The sequence below is a fragment of the Zootoca vivipara genome, chromosome 1 (assembly GCF_965207765.1).
Source record: "Zootoca vivipara chromosome 1, rZooViv2.hap1.1, whole genome shotgun sequence".
Classification (NCBI taxonomy): domain Eukaryota; kingdom Metazoa; phylum Chordata; class Lepidosauria; order Squamata; family Lacertidae; genus Zootoca; species Zootoca vivipara.
In genome coordinates, this window is record NC_142582.1 from 56,878,519 (window position 1) to 56,896,908 (window position 18,390).

General features: G+C 44.7%; 1 protein-coding gene across 1 annotated transcript in view; it reads left to right on the forward strand.

Moving 5' to 3' along the window:
- The window catches only part of SYT12 (synaptotagmin 12), a 55,319-nt gene extending 38,022 nt beyond the window's left edge, over window positions 1-17,297 (forward strand). Inside the window, exons 5-8 of the mRNA XM_035124739.3 lie at window positions 10,161-10,376; window positions 10,796-10,916; window positions 12,023-12,156; window positions 14,215-17,297. Coding sequence (XP_034980630.1) covers window positions 10,161-10,376; window positions 10,796-10,916; window positions 12,023-12,156; window positions 14,215-14,388 — 645 coding nt within the window. The 3' untranslated portion in view covers window positions 14,389-17,297. The remainder of the gene's footprint in view (window positions 1-10,160; window positions 10,377-10,795; window positions 10,917-12,022; window positions 12,157-14,214) is intronic.
- Window positions 17,298-18,390: the final 1,093 nt, after the last annotated feature.

Consider the following 18,390-nt stretch of genomic DNA (forward strand, 5'->3'; position numbering starts at 1 on the left):
TTTAAATGTTTGATTATAAATAGAAGAAATAGAAATTGTCTATATGGATATTTTTGGGGATGAAATATTGGCTTTGGAGAGAAATTAAAGTTAAGAGAATAAGTTTGTTAGAATTTTATTAGAACTAGGTTTTGAGTATAAGTGATAAGGATTTATGCAATGTTAAATGTTTAGGAAATAAGGTATGATGTATGAGTTAAGAGATATGGAAATATTGTTGGAAATATATGAAAACTGCATGATTTAGCTATAAAATGGATCTCAAGGAGGGAGATGTGAGGAAGTCTATAATGTTCAGAAATAAGATTCAAAATGATATTTTGGGGTTTTTTCTTCTCTCTTTTTTCTTCATTTTTCTTATTCTTTCTTCTTTTTAAATTCTTTTTCTATATTGTTCTTTTTTGTGTTTATGTTGTTTTAAAATGAGTAAAATGGGAACTTTAGCCTGATTCAAAGACGGGGCAGGCTGGTTAAGGGCTTTTATAACTAGTACAATATCGTTTATATAAAAATTGAACAAAAAGGGATCCAAAAGGCAGCCTTGTTTGACACCTCTGGCTAGTGGAAAGGGGCGTGATAGAGCGCCGTGTGATCCAAATTTCACTCTGGCCGATATTTTGGAATGAATTTCCATTAGCAGGCATAAGAGCCTTTTGTCTATAGTAGTTGAGCTAAGCTTCTGCCAGAGTCTGGATCTGTCAATGGAATCAAAGGCGGAGGACAAATCAATGAAGGCTACATATAATTTGGAATTATACTTGGTTTGGTATTTATCAATCAATGATTGAAGGACCAGACAGTGACCTGAGGTGTTATGGCCTTTGCGAAAACCCGCTTGTTCTGGGTGGAATAGCCCTATTTCATCAGCCCAGCTGGACAGAAGCTGGACAGAAACTGGACAGCTTCTTGAGAAGGAATCTAGAGTAGATCTTGTAGGTTATATCCAGTAGGCTGATAGGCCTATAATTAGAAGGATCTCAGTTAAAAACTGGTAGTGATTTACCCCCTTTTTGGGGTTCAGTTGTTGAGCTTTTTTTAGGAAGGAAAACCCTGGGGGTTCAGGTCAAATCCCTGTTAGACATGCCTGCCATATCAGAACTCTTGGCTGGTAAAGGAAGTGTCCTGCCTAGCCATGTCCTTTCTTCTACAGGAGACACACAGGCTGCATTCATGCGTAAGGCCAGCTTCCTGGCTTGCTGTGATATATTGTGAACAAGCAGTGGTGTCTGATCACTCCCAATTTGGTCCTCTGTTGGTTCGAGCAGGATAAACAGACCTGGAAGCCACAATGAAGCTTGGCTTCCCATTACAATCCCAACCAGGGTTTGTGGATTGCTGCTCCCTGATGAGCCACACAAGCCAACAACCAAAGTCATGGCTTGTTGCTGGCTGGCTGAGGAACAACAAACCACTAACCCCTGGTTTAATATAATGGGAAGCCAGCCTTAGTTGCAGCTCCTTTTTTACCAGTTACACCAGGAGAGGAATGATTGGGCAACGTGCACTAGCTCGTTCACAGGAAACAATAAGCTGGAAATCTAACTTATTGCATCGAGTCCTGATTCCACATATTTCATAAGTGGTTCAAACTTGTTTTTTTCTTGTCCAGCTTGGTCCAGGGGTATAATGCAATTTCTGTGCTTCTCTGTAATCCAGTTGGAGTAATCCACCTTTCCCAACCCAAAGTTCCTTTTTCAACTGGCCATTTTCAGATTTCAAATACTGATTATCATCTATCTATCTATCTATCTATCTATCTATCTATCTATCTATCTATGACATTTTGTGGCTATTGAGTTCTACTGCAATGTCATTGGGCCACTCATTTATTCTTTCTGGACCACCTCGGCTGATCCTACAATCACAGAATCACAGAAGTCTCCGCTTAAAGACCTCCAAAGAAGGAAACTCCACCACATTCCTTGGCAGCAAATTCCACTGCAAATTCCTGATTTGATCTCAGTTCTTCTGCCTGGTTGGCTTTTTTCTGTACTTTATTTTCTTCCCGTTTCCACATTGTTACACTCTCTCCAGGATTCCTGTTTGCTTGCCAGATCCACTTTTACTTCTTTTTGTTGAAAAGGCTCTTTGTTCTTCTGCCTTATCCTTCTCTTCTTCTTTATTTGTATTCTTGTCATCTTAGTTGTGCCCATCAGTCTATGGATGGATGATTTTGTTTTCCACCTCCTTCCTTCCCTTCTCTCTTGCTGTCCCCTTTCCCTGGAACTCTTTGCACCAGGCTGTCTGTACCTCTCCCTCTGTTTTAGCATGTGGAAAGCCATGAAAACTTATCCTGAGCTGATATCATCAGAACTCTGCATACTCTTTCTCATTCTTGAAACTTTTCTCTATTCCTAATTGACTGGGGGGGGGGTTGCGTGTTGTAAAGGTGGGTTTTTTAAAAAAAAAATCTGTGGGATTTTGTTTCTTTTTTTAGCAGATGGGAGGGGAATTGGTTAGGTTTTAACCCTGCGGCAGAATTTGTGCTTTTTAATACAAATATGATGGCAATATTGATGACTAAAACACCCATAAGTGACTCTGCTTCTAAAAGCTAACAACAGCTAGCTTCTCTGTGGCAATGGCTGACTCGACAAATGTGTTGCAACACTTTCCCTAGCAGCAGGTTTGCCCAGAAAGGTGACTAGTAATGTACTACCGAGCAAGGTGAAGAATTGAATAAGAACTAGAAAGGACAGAGAATGAGGGCAAACTGATGTGCAAATCCTGGTTCCTCAGGTGTTCTTAAGGATGAGAAAAAGCACCAGGGAGGGCAAAATGTCACGAGTGTGCAGAAACAATGGCATCTGAGGAGGAATGAAGGCAAAGGCAGGAAATTGGTGGCTGCTTTGCCATTCCCAAGGTTTGAAGAGGCTGTTTTGCATGGAGCGGCACATGCTTCATCTAGGAAGCTTTGAAGGTTCTCCATCAAATCACGACGCCTTTTTCCTGCTTCTGACATTCATGATTGCACACTAAAAGTAGGAATGTAGGGTGAAAGTAGAGCATGGAAAGTAGGGTGACTCCAGAAGTGGGAGAAGAAGACAGCACACCCATATATTTCAGTTTGGGCAGCATATTTAAGAGCAGCGTGGAATATTTTTATTTTGCAGTACATAAGGATGAAATGCAGGGACTTCCAAGGAACAGGATGGTAGAGTGTGGTCACAATAGCCTGAGGGCAGGGTTTAGCTAACTAGCCCTACTTGCAGAAGCCCATGCAATGACTTCCACTAGTGCAAAGGGGCATTTCCCCTCTCCTCTCCCTACCCACCCCCAAATTAGCTCTGGGGGCAGGTCAAATGAACCCTCAGAACAGACCCTGGAAGGGAGGAAAGCGGTGTAGGTTCCATATGGCAAGCGGAAAAGCTTGCGCAGATGGAGCAATGGCCACATATTTGTAGACCAGGCTTCCTGAACTCGGTGCCCTCCAGGTTTTTTTTTGAACTGCAGTCCCCCCATCTGGCTGGGTCTGATGAGGGGCCATAGAGTCCAACAACGCCTGGAGGGAGGTGAACTTGGGGAGGCTGGTGTCGATTAGAAGAAGATTTTGTCCATGATTGGTTCCAAATCACAAGGCTTGGAACATGGCAGTACAAAAGGGGTCGCTGTTTCTAGCATGCATTCTTGTCACGCTGGTGGCCCTACTGTAGAAAATAGCTGCAGAAAATGCCCCCCCCCAAGTTTTGACTGAAAATGCAGCTCTTGCTTCAGTGAGGTGGAAGCTGATGCAATGAGCAGCCCAGCATTGATAAGTTCACCAGTGAGGGGTGGGAGGAAATGGGGGAAGGGGTAGGTGGGTTGGTGGGGAGGAAGATTCTCTTATGAATGGACATTGTTTGCAGTATTTCCTTTCAAATACCAAAGCGTCTGCCTCTTTGTGTTGCATGCTTGATCATTTATTTAGCAAACCTCCCACGCACCCTCAGAATGGGAGACAGAAGCGGGCGAGGAGGAGGTGGTTCACTTTGTAAATATACACTCTCAGAAGATTTTTTTCCCTTGGCCTGCCTCTAATTTGTATCTGAGATCTTTCCTCAGTATGATGTGTCTCCTTTGTTAATTGCAGTGTGAAGCGAGGAATGGGAGTTAAATGCTCTTTTCCTACTGGTGATCAAAATATAAGCCTGAGGGGGAGGGTGGCTGAGTGTGATTTGCTCAGTGCCCAGTGTTTGGTCCCGATTCTGATTAAAGCCCTTACTTTATAACATTTAATTCCCATCTTCCCTCCCATGAGCTGATCTTCGCAACAATTCCTCTCTGAGGTAAGTTGGCCTGAGAGTAATTGGCCCTAACAGTAATTGGCCCTAGATCACACAGTGGGCTTCATGCCTGAGCACAGATTTGAATCCACAGCCTTAGTCTTGACACTCTGATCTCTATTCCATGCTGGCTCTGAGCCAGGGTTAAGCACCAGAGCAGAAAGACTAATAACAAAGGGTGCCTTTAGGCATGTGCATAGTCCCTTTTGCTTACATCAAATTATGTGAGTGGGGGTTGGTATCCTGGATGAAAAATGGGCTCGGCTGTCAAGTGACCTTGAGCTATGATGCTTTCCCAGGACTTTTAAAATATGCAGTGGGTAAGTCCTAACACTAGTGGAATGCAAATAGGCATCATTTGCTTGTTAGGTTTAACCTAACAAATTTATGTCCTTGTCTTTCCCTTCGCTGCAGCAGTTGGAAAGGGGTTATTCAAATAGGGGAAATGGTGCAGGGGGGGAAGGGGTTAACCCCCTTCCCTATAGTTGTGGACACAATCCAAGTCAGCCTTTTCCCATAGCTCTTCCTTTAAGCAAAGGAAAAGAAGTGAGGGATCTGATCACAGATCTCTCTCTCTCTCTCTCTCTCTCTCTCTCTCTCTCTCTCTCTCTCTCTCTCACACACACACACACACACACACACACACACAGAGAGAGAGAGAGAGAGAGAGAGAGAGAGATTTTTCTTACTTTATTTTAAAATGCGTATATCCTGTCTTTCTTTTTCTGAAGCAAAACGATATTCAAGGCAGCTGACAGTATTTAAACACCAAATACATATTCATACAACTGAAGCACAAGGAGCAGCCAACCAGCAACTAATTAATCAATTAGGCAGTGGCAGTAAACGAAAATCGAAAGTCATAAGAACGAAAAGAGAGCAGTCAGGAAGGGGGATCCCTTTAAACTCGAGGATTTTTAATGCCCTCGGGAACAGCACAGCCTTTTTCCTGTAGGGCTGACAGATGGGGTGGAATAATAGCCTTCTCCTGGGAGGGAGTTTGAAGACCTCAGTGCAAATATGGAGGAGGCACTGTTCTAAATGTGTGAAGCAGTGGAGATGTCTGTGTTCCTGCCCTTTGTCCTGCATCTATATTGCTACTAATCAGTTCATCTGGCACAGCTCTTCTCACACTTGCCAAGCTCCCAGAGATTGTAAGTGGTGCCTACAAAAACTCCCCTTCTGCAGAAATATTGAAGATGGAAGGAAGCTCTTGTTCCTGGCCAGCCTGGAGAGGCTGCTGCTTCTCCTTGCACCCAGCGGCGTTCCTAGCCTTCTGGCTGCCCGGGGCAGCAAACCAGAAGGCACCCCGCCGGGAGGGGGGATCCATCGCGTGCATGCGTCGCGCGTCACGACGCACTACGGAGCAGGTTGCCAGGGGCGCTGGAGCACCGCCGCTGCCAACCCACTCCGTAGCACGATGTGTGCTTCTTCCTACTCAGGCAGAGTGGCACGGGGCATCTCCGCTGACGCCCCTCGCCGCTCCGCCTCCGCCTGAGTAGGAAGAAGACAAAGCGCGCTATGGACCGGCTTGCCGCGCGCTTTGTCTTCTTCCTACTCAGGTGGAGCGGCAAGGGGCATCAGCGACCGCCGCTGATGCTGCTCTCTGGCCCACCCAGCATGGGGCAGGGGAGCAGCTGCCCCCCCTAGAAGCAGGGCAGCTGGAGAGGACAGGCAGGGACGCTGCCTGCTGTGTTCCGCCTCAGCCTGCTTGGCTGAAGCGAAATGGCAGCAGCGGCAGCGAAGCTGCTTCCGTTGAAAAAAACCTGGACCTGGACCTGGGCTAACTTCAGCCCACATACATGCAAATGAAGTGCCGTGGAGCATTGTGGGGCAGCACTTTCTGTGCTGTGCTCGCTGTGACTTGAAAGAGTATGGGCTGAAGTTAGCCCAGCTCCAGGTTTCCTTCAACGGAAGCAGCTTCACTGCTGCTGCCTCGTTTTAGTCACCGCTGCCATTAAAGGAGCGGGCGAGGCAGGAGTGCGGGTGGCTCCGTGTGCTGCCTTGCAAACGGCCCCCTTTCCTCTTAGGGGCGATCCTAGCCACGTCATTGCCAGCTAGCCAATCAGGTGGCTGGGGGTGTGGCTGGTGTGCCCCCTAGCTTTGATCCTGGGTACGCCCATGGGCCCACCCCTTGCCTCCGCCCCACCAGGAAGAGGCGAGGGGCAAGGCCAGAAACATCGGGGCCTCCGCAATGGCGGTCGCGCCGCCGCCACAGTAGCGAGGGGGCGCCATGCTGCCCGCTGCAGAGCAGAGCGCGGGGCGCCCCGCCCCCTATTGAGATGCCCCTGCTTGCACTTTCCTTCCTCTGTCCTAAGACACATGAAAAAAAGTGTTTATAGGGCAATCCCCACCACCACCACTCTTAAGCCAGCTCAAAGCTTCCATGTCTTCCATGTCTTCTACCGGGCATGAAAATTATCCTTTCATTGCTCATTTCCTGTTCCCTGCTCATGTGCACTAAAAAGTCATTTGGGATGCAGCCTGGAAAAAGACAGTCCAAAAGCCCCAAATGGGTGAAATCCAGAGGTGCTGCCTTTATGTATCTAACGGCTGGCTCACACAAGCAATTGCTGCCTGCTTTTTAAAACAGATACTATTCTCTTTGGGGGCAAGACTGTGTGGAAAAACTTACATGAGCTGGCTGCTTGGGGTGGGGGTGGAGAGAGGGCAACAGCCATTTTCATTCCCGCAAGATCACAAAATGTGCCGCCTCTTTGTCTGTGTAAGCAGCAAATGTCTTCTTACTGCTTTGTCTCCGAGTCTGAAGTCATGTAGAGAAATAAGGGCTATTGGTTACTTCAAACGGGGTGCAATATTTCTTCATAGGAAGGTTTTCCACAGGGTCCTTCTCGCCCTAAACACACTATGCCTTTAAAACGTTGCTGGGAATTGTAATTCTGTGGGGGGCAAACTGCCCATAATTCTTTGAGGGAAATATTGTGCTTCAAATGTACTTGAAAGGTCTAGGGTGTACACAGCAGTATCATTTTTGTTTGGCTTGTTCTGTTTCCAACTAATCATAACTCTTTTGGTGGCAATTCATACCAGGAAAATCTGGCAATGCTTCATAGGCATTGCCCACACAGAACTCTCCGTTTCTGTATAATGTCCTTCAACCCCAAATGGCAGATTTCAAGTGGAAACAGGAAGTGAGGGCTGTGTTACTTTTACCCACTATCTAAGGCATTCCCCCCGCCCCCGTTTTTTTGGGACAGTATAACTAGCATGGAGAGGCACTCAGAGCATGAGAAAACCTGACCCATTCCTATTTTGCATTGGATGTCTTCAAGTTGCAAGGCCCCCGTGAGAAAGGGGTCAAGGCTCCTGCACTCTTAACGGTTTTGTTGAAGAGGGGATTTCTGCATGAAGAAAGTGTCATCCACCCATCTCCTGTCTTTGCCACCTCCGACAATGACAGGGTTTAGCTGGGGAGGCCCAGCCGGATGGGCGGGGTACAAATAATAAATTATTATAATTTATTATTAGCTTTTCATGGACTCTGAACAGAGGTTTGTGGTTTGTTTGAAGAGAAACAAAATGTGTTCCTCAGTACAGACAGTAAAGCCAAACCTTGCTGTTTGTTGCTCCCAGGGTGGCAGCTAAGAGCGAAGTGGGGACTTTAAAGCAGCAGGGACCAGCTGTCTGTTTATTCACATTTAAACCACGCAAACATGGCCAATGTGGCTGAGGCCACCCCTCAGAAGTATGTTAACCCAGCCAGCATCTCCTGGCCAGTGTCTACCTTATGACAATGTGTGTCCGCCTGCATGTAACGATTGGCTGTGCCTTAGGGAGCTATTCTGGGCACAAGATTCTTTATTTCAGAAACTGTATTATTGCTTAAGCAGCTAAATCATGTATTGTTCAGTGCAAATGCTCTGGAAAGTGGGCACAAGGAAAATGCTCTAATCAGCAAAGTGCACGAAACACATTATTCAGAGAGGAATCACCAACGGAAGCCAATGTTATGGATTTTGCACAGAGAGCAAGCTAGTTGCTTGGGAGTTCCCTTCTACCTGAGTGTAGAAGGTGTCCCTTCTACACAGCAGTGGTGCTGCTGGCAGCAGCAGCAGCAGGTGTTATGTATAAAAGGAGACCTGACAGCATGGAACCAGAAGATCAAGATGTAGTTGGAAAGTCATCAGTGCAGATCAAGAGCATGTGGGAAATCCCAAGAGGCAGAAACAGAGGAAGTGCATCCTAGGCAAATAGTTGAAGGGCGCAGGTCCTTAGGTGGCACAGATTGACACTGGCACCAAAATAACTGCTTGTTTGTCTTCTAGGATAGATGTCTGTATTTCTAGAACAGAGCTGGGGGAAAGATCCAAATCTTGCAACTTGAATAAATTAAGCACATTTGCACATGTGGTATAGTGCTTAGAGGAGACCCAAGGGAAACCTGAGTTTAAATCTTTGCTGAACCATAAATCTCACTGCATTTGCCAAGTCCAAAGTCCAAGTCGTGAGGTTATTGTGAGGATAAAATGAGGACGGAAGTGGAAGAAAACAGTTGCTTTTATTTTGTGCGTTCATTCTGCTTCACCTAGGTGTGGAGTGGAGTGGAAATCCTATTCAGCTACCCTCTTGCTTTAGACATTTCACTGCCATAAAGGTGAAAAATGAGGGGGAAGGGAAAAGAAAACTGAAAAACTCGATTGTTGATTCTGCACCAGTTACCAAATCCGTCCATTTGTGATATTATGACCAAACTGCGGGAGGCAGTGGAAGACAGGTGTGCCTGGCGTGCTCTGGTCCATGGGGTCACAAAGAGTCGGACACAACTAAAGAACTAAACAAAATGTGTGGTGTATGAATGTGTCGTTCCAGTGTTCCTTTCCATTTGCTGGGCTTTGAAACAGTGAATCTTCAGAGATGCTGATCTGTTGAAAGTGTGTTAGGCTGTGTACACACTACACCTTTAAAGCACATTCTTTCCCTCAAAAAATTCTAGGCACTATAGTTTACCCCCCCCCCCCCCACGGAGTTCCCAGCAGTTCTTAACAGAATTCCCAGCAGTTCTTAACAGAATTCTTTGAGGGAAAGAATGTGCTTTGAATATCCTCTGAAGGTATAACAAAAAAAACATTCCAGTAGCACCTTAGAGACCAACTAAGTTTGTCATTGGTATGAGCTTTCGTGTGCATGCACACTTCTTCAGATACCCTCAACATTTGAGGGCCAATTGTCAACTTCGGCAGCTGGTATCGTGCATGCACACGAAAGCTCATACCAATGACAAACTTAGTTGGCTTCTAAGGTGCTACTGGAAGGGACGCGGGTGGCACTGTGGGTTAAACCACAGAGCCTAGGGCTTGCCGATCAGGAGGTCGGTGGTTTAAATCCCCGTGGCGGGGTGAGCTCCCATTGCTCGGTCCCAGCTCCTACCAACCTAGCAGTTCGAAAGCACGTCAAAGTGCAAGTACCGTAGATACCTTACAGCGGGAAGGTAAACGGTGTTTTCGTGCGCTGCTCTGGTTAGCCAGAAGCAGCTTTGTCATGTTGGCCACATGACCTGGAAGCTGTATGCTGGCTTCCTCGGCCAATAACGCGAGATGAGCGCTGCAACCCCAGAGTCGGTCACGTCTGGACCTAATGGTCAGGGGTCCCTTTACCTTTTAATGTGCTACTGGAATGAATTTTTTTTATTTTGTTTCGACTACGGCAGACCAACATGGCTACCTACCTGTAACTAGAACGTTGAAGGGATAGTGTGTGCACAGCCTCTGTGTTTCCAGGAGCAGAAGTTTTCTCAAGAATGTATTTTGCTGGCCTTCTGTCAACTGATATCCCTGTGCCATTCACATCTGCACATATAGCAGCTTCCTATGTTCCTGTGTAAGATGTTTTTTCCTCACCTGGTGTTTCAACCCTCTCCTGTGCTTCTTATCTGTGCAGATCCAAAGGAGTGCCTACTCAGTCTTCTTCGATGAGAGGTTTTCAATCCCCTTGGACCCTTCCTCACTGGAGGAAAACAGCTTGAGGTTTTCCGTCTTTGGCATAGATGAAGACGAAAGGAACATCAGCACAGGAGTCGCTGAGCTGAAGTTGTCAGACTTGGATCTCTCCATCAGGCCCTTCAATGCGTGGCTGTACCTACAGGACATGAACAAGGTAGCCTATTGTAGCAGGGCAGAGGGCAATAGAGTTCTGGAGAATGGGTGGGGCAAGGATATGGGGCAAGGGAGAATCTTCAGCCCCTTAAGATAGTGGGACCCTTGGCAGCTGCCGGAGTTCACAATTGGCCCTCAAATGTTACCTTTTTATATAGCTCAGTTGCTTTCTAATGTTGACCACTGCCTTGAGCTAGAGTAGTAATCATCATCATCATTCTTTATTCGACCGTCAGTCAGAAAAGATACAATTCTCCTCAGTACAATGTTAAAACATCTAAGACATCTAAAAACTAAAATAAAACATGGGCAGCACTAATAAAGGCTATACAGATAAACCCGAAGTAGTAATCTCTACCATTCATTTTGTTATATGACTATTTAATGAGCAGTCACCTGTCTCCTTCTTATTCCCTGCAGGCAACTGATTCAGTGGGTGAAATTCTGCTTTCTCTTAGCTATCTCCCAACGGCAGAGCGGTTGACGGTAGTTGTGGTTAAGGCCAAGAATCTTGTGTGGACCAATGGGAAAATGACTGCAGGTTAGTAAACAGTCTTGCAAAACTCCTCCGCCCTGCCCTACAGCTGTGACTGGATAGTGTGTGAAGACGTTGCCTTACTCCACAGTGGGTAAATTAGTCGTGCCTGTGATCACAATTTTTATTGTAAAAACTGTGAGGAGAAATGGTTAGCCCACCCCGTGGTCCCAGTCCCAATTGCTCCTTACAATTGGGCCATTTGAAAGAAATGTAGAGAGATATAAATGTATTCATTATGCATTGTCTCCCCCATGGTATTGTTTGGACCTCATTGTCTTCCTTAGTGCTTTCCTAGAGACTGCTGTTAAGCTCTGGGCATTCCTTGTTCTTAGTGGTTAGTTGTTAGGAGACGACAAACTGGGAATCAAATCTGTCTTGGTGCCACATCTGCGATTCTAGGGGGCCTGCCCTATAGTTTCAGCTGCATGTGGTGAGGTTACGCCACTCAGAGAGGAAAATAAGGCACCTTAAGGTGCAGAGACTCAGACATACTCACCTTTAAGCTGACTTCATCATAGCATCCAAGGCACACCCGCAGAAAAACCCGCAGAAAATGAATTTCATCTAATATTTTAAAACTTCTGAGTTGCCACAGCAGGGCAATAATCAACCGTTCCACAATGTCTCCCTCTTAGGCATCCTGTTTGGGCTTCTTGAATAACCATCAGCAGAAGCTGAATATCTGTAGGGGGTGATTCTCTTTGAAGAGCCTTAGAAGTGATCAATTAGCTTCCAGTTTTAATTAAGTGGATTTCTCTTGGTTATCAAAAGTGAAGAGCACATGGCCAGTCCTTCTAACTTGTATGTTTTTCCTGTGGATGTTATCTTGCTCTCAAAAATGTTGTGAGTGGATTATAGCCCTTTAAAACTAAACTAAGCTTAAAAAAAAAGTTAAGTCTCATATATGAAGGTCCTGCCTGTACACACACCTGCTTGTATGTTCCAGTTTGGCAAGATCTAGCCCCGCTGTTAAATAATATAGCAGTGCATTTTAGTGAAAGTAGCACCAGCTTCAGATACTACATATTTTCAGAGGTTAAGTCTGCACACAAGAAACAATTTCCCCTGGGGACCCAGTAAAAACAATCTGCTTCTTACCATCCTATCAGATCCTTTTGTCAAAGTGTACTTGCTGCAAGATGGGAGAAAGATCAGTAAGAAGAAGACTGCGACAAAGAGAGATGAGACAAACCCAGTGTTTAATGAAGCCATGATTTTCTCAGTGCCAGCAATTGTTCTACAGGTAAGAGCCTCCAGGTTCACAGGGACGATTACAGCCACATCCATTGAGCTACTGCATCGCTAAGAGCACAGTCTATAGCGTCAGGCATACAGTTCACACCAAGAGCTCACGGGAAACTTACCCTCTCCTACCAGTTCATAGGATCAGCCTGCCCGGCTGTGAAATGCAACAAAAAATGTTGAAGGGCTCATCAAATTCAGTCCAACTATTCATTGGTTAATCCTAGAATCTTACTGTCAAGGTCTGCCTACTTGAAAAGGCTATAAGCAATTCCATCTCAAGCCCAGTTCATACAGTCATTTTGGTGTGCTACAGCTATGCCCATAATGACTCCATCTGCTTTGTCTCATGCCGGTCCACTTGTGTGCACACATGTCACTGGTCAAATCCAGTTTTTTTTGTCAGCCATTAAAAGTGGACAGACAAGGTGCTTCTTCACACAACATGTAGTTACACTGTGGAATTCCCTCCCACAAGAGGCAATGATGGCCACTGACTCCAGTGGCTTCCTTCCACTATGTTCCACTTATAAATAAAGCAAACCTATGAAGTCTCCAGGGCACTCTCATCCAAAATAACATAGACCTGGCAGTTTTGCTCCTGGAACCTCTCACCACTCACGGTCATAGGAATCCTCTGAATAGCAGGCATGGTGGGGGAGAGGGCAATTCCAACTGGGCCCATGGCTGGGGCAAAGGGTTAAAGCTCCTTCCCTTCACAAGCCATGCTCCTGAAAATACAAACCTGTTTCAAATGGTTCAATTCATAAATGTTAATAACAAAGTCTTAGGTAATGCAGATGCTTCTTTTTGGAATGAAGTTCTAGGAAAACAGTAGAGAGAGAGATTCTCTTCATCGTCAACTTATGTTAGCTCTGTTCATCTTAGAAACTCACCCAAGTGATGGAGGGCTGGAGAAGGGACTGGCTGTGGCTGAGGACATCCTAATGAACATGAAATTAAATGGGATATAAACTGGCATGCCCAGGGCAAGAGCCTTCTTCAAGGGTCAGACACTGACCTTTTGCCAATACTGGTGATCTGAATGGTGAGGGTTAATTTGTTTGTTTAGTCCAGAGGAAACAAACCAAACATGTATTTGTGATGGAGAAATCGCTTAACTAACCATGTCATGTATCGTCCTGCATTTTCTTTGTTCCTGTTAACTTGCTATGTTGTCTTTTACTGAGCAGCGCAGGTGGCCTTCAGATTAACCCAGACAAAATCATTAGTAGACAACACCATCCAGCTAAGTAATAATAAGAATGTAGCACTCATTTCTTCCTCACTGCTGCTGACATCTATAATTTTAATGAATCTTTCTCTGTTCAGAAGCTTTTCTTGATTGGCGATAGATTCCGCCCACAAGGTTTTTGGCATGCAAGGCTTTCAAATTAAACCCTGAGAAAGAAAAGCCAGTACGCAAGATGTAAACACAATCATTGCATCACCTGCAAGGCCGAATATATAATTTCATTTGCTTATCAGTCATTCAGAAGCTTCGGTGCTGAAAATATAATATAACATATCTAACGAAATCATCTTCAAAGGAGAGATAAAAAGGAGGAAGCTTTCTTCAGCAATGGCGTGGAGACAAGAAAAAGGATGGGTTACCATAACGACCAAGCAAAGGCTGACTGCTGTGGCTTAACCTGTCCCTTCTTGAGGATGATGCAAATTCATGGGGGTTAGGGCAAAGGTTCTCGAAGTTGTATTAATATGTAAGGGAAAGAGAAGTAATGTTTCATTGCACACAAATTTTACAGGTGCCTGAAAGGCCCTAGGGGCTTACTTGTCAAACAGGATACTTCCAATCCCTGGGTTGATTTTGAGATCAAGTTGGGCAATTCTGCATTGTTGCCAGATCTCATTGTGCTGCATTGTTATTTTTCTGAATGGAATGAGGACATGAATTCAGAATGTGAATTCTGTATATAATCAGTAGTGGAAAATTAAGAGTACTTTTCAAGGGTACCTCCAGCCACTTCTCAAACTACATCTGATGGTGGTAAAAACTGGGTCAATGGAATTTTGCTAATATCCGCTTGTTTCCTTGCAGGAACTGTCTCTCCGGGTTACTGTTGCAGAGTGTTGTGACGATGGGAGAGCTGAAAACATTGGCCATGTTGTCATAGGCCCAGCTGCAGGTGGAATGGGCATCACGCATTGGAACCAGATGCTGGCCACCTTGAGGAAGCCTGTGTCCATGTGGCACCCACTTCGACGAAGCTAAGGCATGCTTGCACCTTGGTGTGAATAATCCAACTTGGTGCCTAAACTCTATCAGTAGGCAGATACAGCCGGCAAATGAAGTTCACTATAGCTAGAAACGAAAACTTATTTTTTTCTCCAAATATTTTTCACAAAATGGAGTTGCAGCAACAGGGAAGGGGGGGGTGTTCAGTTGCCAAATGGGACCACAAGCCTTGGAAAAGCTTCAGACAACTGAAATCCATAAGAGAGGAACCCATTCATGTACAAAGGACTGCCCTGAAGTAGAATCTCATAGATCTCATAGAATCATAGAGTTGGAAGAGACCACAAGCTTGCTGACAAATAGGGTGGCCTTTTGCCTCCATCACTCTAAAATCACCAGCCTGGAGAACCGGTCATTTAGTAAATTTTGGTTTTTTTTACTAGGAATTAAGAGTCCCATGTGGGTTTCCTCCAGCCCCGAGGGTCAAGGGGGAAAGCTGTGTGTGTGTGTGTGCGCGTGCCCATTTGATTCCACTTAGATCTTAAATGCATCTACTTTGAGGTTAGAGCCACTGAATTTAATAGATCTTGCTTTGAAATAGGCATGATTGAGATCACAGTTTTATATTTGTCACATTTTTGGCAGGAAAATCCCATTTGATGGTAGCATCAGAGAAACTGAACTGAATTTCTGGAAAATTACTTCCAGGGTAAATGAGCTTAAGATCATAACCTCATAGAACCATCGTCAAATGCATCTCCATCCATGGTTCCAATTCTAGAAGAGTAGTCATGTTTGCCTATTGCCACAAAGAGCAGCAGGAAGCCAACTGTTGTAGCCTATTACAGGAATAGGGATCCTGTGGCCCTCCAGACGTTGTTCAGACTCCACCTCCCAGCAGCCCCACCAGCATAGTCCATAGGTGATGAGAATTGCAGTCCAGCAACATTTGGAGGACACCAGGTTCCCTGTCCCTAGCCTCTTTTGTCAGATGCCTAAAGCGAACCTACTTCTTGCACCTCATGCTACCATAAATTAGACCTTAGAGTATGACCATCAAAGTATGATCTAGACTACTATGTAATGCTGTTTAATCCTGATGCCCCCCCCTTCCCAGCAGCATCACTTAGATGCTTTCTCACCAGAGCAGCTGTTCCATCCATTCAGGGGGATGCAGGGTTGCTGGGAAAGGGAAAAATCAAGAAACAAAAACAAAAACGTTTTGTTTTTAATGACAAAGTTTCGTGAAAATCAGTCACTGAGCTGGCTTAAAGTAAGCGAGTATGTGATTTCAGTAAAATTTTGAGGAAAGGAATATCAGTAAAATGGGTCCCCTAACACTACTCCATTCTCCCAAGCCATTCTGCCACCCAATTTAAAGGCACATGGCTTTGCTTCTAGAGCTCTTTCACTGTTGAAGAACTTGCTGCTTGGCTTGGCTGTACACACTTCATAAAGCAAAATGGAAAACACAAGCCCTAATGATCTGAAAAGCATTAGAGGCCACTTTGACCTCAAGCTTTAACTCTTTTTCTTTCTTTTTTAAAGCAATTCTCTGAGGATGTCAGGCCTGGTCAACTTTAACCATGAAAGAGCAGAAATGCTGATATTAAAAGGGTAACTTTTATGTTGAACATAAGCCCATTTGACATTTGGAGTTTTTCAAGAAAGCACTTTCCTTTTCTGCCTCTTGAACCTTGGCAAACTCCATCAAGAGTGAACATTTATTGCTTTGCTAGGGCCTCAGCAATTCTGTTGTTAATACGTTTTACATAGATTTGATGGGAGATTATTCTCCACCCCATTTGATAAAGCTAGACAGCTGCTTAATTTGCCTTCTGTGCAACCAAATACCACAGTAGAGCTGGCTTTAGCATATGGACAGAACCATCAAAAAGAGAGGCATCTGGATTCATCCAGTTCAGGTGTCCCAAGAACTCTTTTAAGAAAAGTGTGACAAGTTTCTTTCAAGTGGAAGCTTTGCTATGTGCCAAGGAGGACTGTGATGGTAGGAAAGTAGTCCTTTGTCCATATGAATCCCATGATGCTTTGCTTATTAAAATAATGACATCGTCAGAATGAAACAATAAGAAATCAATTAAGAAAGCTGCAGAAATGATCAAGCATGAGCATCACAACAGTTGAAAGCAATAGCAGATTAAAACCAAATGCAACTGATGTTTGAAAGAATCTTAAGAAAATAAATAGGCCATCCCAGAATTTAAAAATGTCCCTGCCTCTTTAATCCTAACATAAAAAACAGCCCACATAATATGTCTATCCCTGGAAAATATCCAAGCTTGGAATTGCTGGGAAAAGAGAAGAGAGAATTTTAAGGTGACCCTCCATAATTACCTCTCTTATTGCCCTTATTGCATAAACTTTGCTACGGAAATTATAACCAGCTGATCTCAAAGATTAGGGTGGAATTCGAAATATCATACCAAGGTACATGGGAAGGACAAACAGGAAGGCACCAATTTCAGGGAGGCAGGGAGGGAATCTCTGGTTGCTGCAGGGGGAAAAGTTTTTTTAAAAAAAATTGGGGTCAAATGATTTGAACAGGGTTCTTTCTCAGGGACACTCTTCAACAAATTTTCAATCTGGAATTCAGATTAGGTGCCAGGGGATGTACATATGGTCTACTTCATGTGGGGGCAGGTCAAAACCAGCATGTTAAAATGCATTTATTCATCTTTAACATTTTTCTCCTGCCATCCCGGCCCTAGGCCTCCATGGCAGCTTACAATAGTTGTGCTTGTGAAACACAGAGATGCTGTGTGGATGATAGAGACCTGGCATAATGTGCTCCTGGCAACTCCTGACTCTCAGCAAGTAGACTGCAAAGCTTGAGCAGTCACTAAAGGTGTCCCCCTTTGCATCTTCCATTTCCAATAACCAGCCCTTGAGATGACAAAGGGACACCTGAACAAGACAAAAATGGTAATAAATAAATAAAATAAAATAAACCTTTATTGTCACTACACCACCTGTGTGCAGTGAAATTAAACGAGGCCCTCCCCACACACTCAGTCTTGTTCACACTCTGTGTGCTTGTCGGAAGTCAATTGCACCACTATTTTTTTGCATTCAGCAACCCAACAGCCCACGGATAAAAATTGTTCTTTAACCTGTTGGTGCGGCTGACTATACTTCTGTATCTCCTGCCCGAAGGTAGGAGATTAAAGAGGTGCCGGCCAGGGTGTGAGTCGTCCCTGAGAATTTTCCTTGCTCTCCTGACAACCTTCTTGCAAGGAGAAGCAGTGGCAAAGCACTCCTTGCCATCTTCAGTCATTAAGCAATTGGCTGAAGAGCACCCCAAGGTGTCAGCAGTGAAGAACAGGGGTTCCTGCTCATTCTAGCTCCAGGCCACACTACCTGCGCTGTCCATTATCATCTTGATCTTGTATAGGATTGGCCTGCCTCATCCAGTCCCTCTACCATGGCCAGACTTGATGTATTTCAAGACTTGGATAGGATGAAATTCCAATTTATCTGCCATCAGCATATTATGTTCATGCTGGCCATAAAACACAAACTTGTCTTTCCTGTAACTTTTCTATGAGGATACACTTCTTGTTGTAGGATACATTCACTTTTGGGATAAATAAAGACTGGTCTTTAAAAGCTGCTCATACTGCAGGACTAAGAGATATACTGCTATGATGATTGTAATTACATTTGTACCTCGAATGTTTGATATTCTCACCTGTTCCCTCCTACCCACCCTTCAATTCTAGAAGAGTAGCAGACTTTTGGGAAAGGGTGGGGATTGTCGGTGATTTTGTAATGTAAAGTGTATCATCGCACCATTCCTGTATTATGTGCATCATTTCTGCTGTGGCAAAGCAGCAGCTGTGCTCGTGTAATATATTTTCATAAGCTTTGTACATAATCTTTTCCCCACTGCACATGCACATTGTTGACAGCATCTTATGCATTTGACTCCCCCTGCCCCATTGCAGTTACCTAGGCTCTAGCTTTTATGTGAGGGAGGAATTCTTAAAGCCCAGATAGTGCACACAGCTGATTCTGATT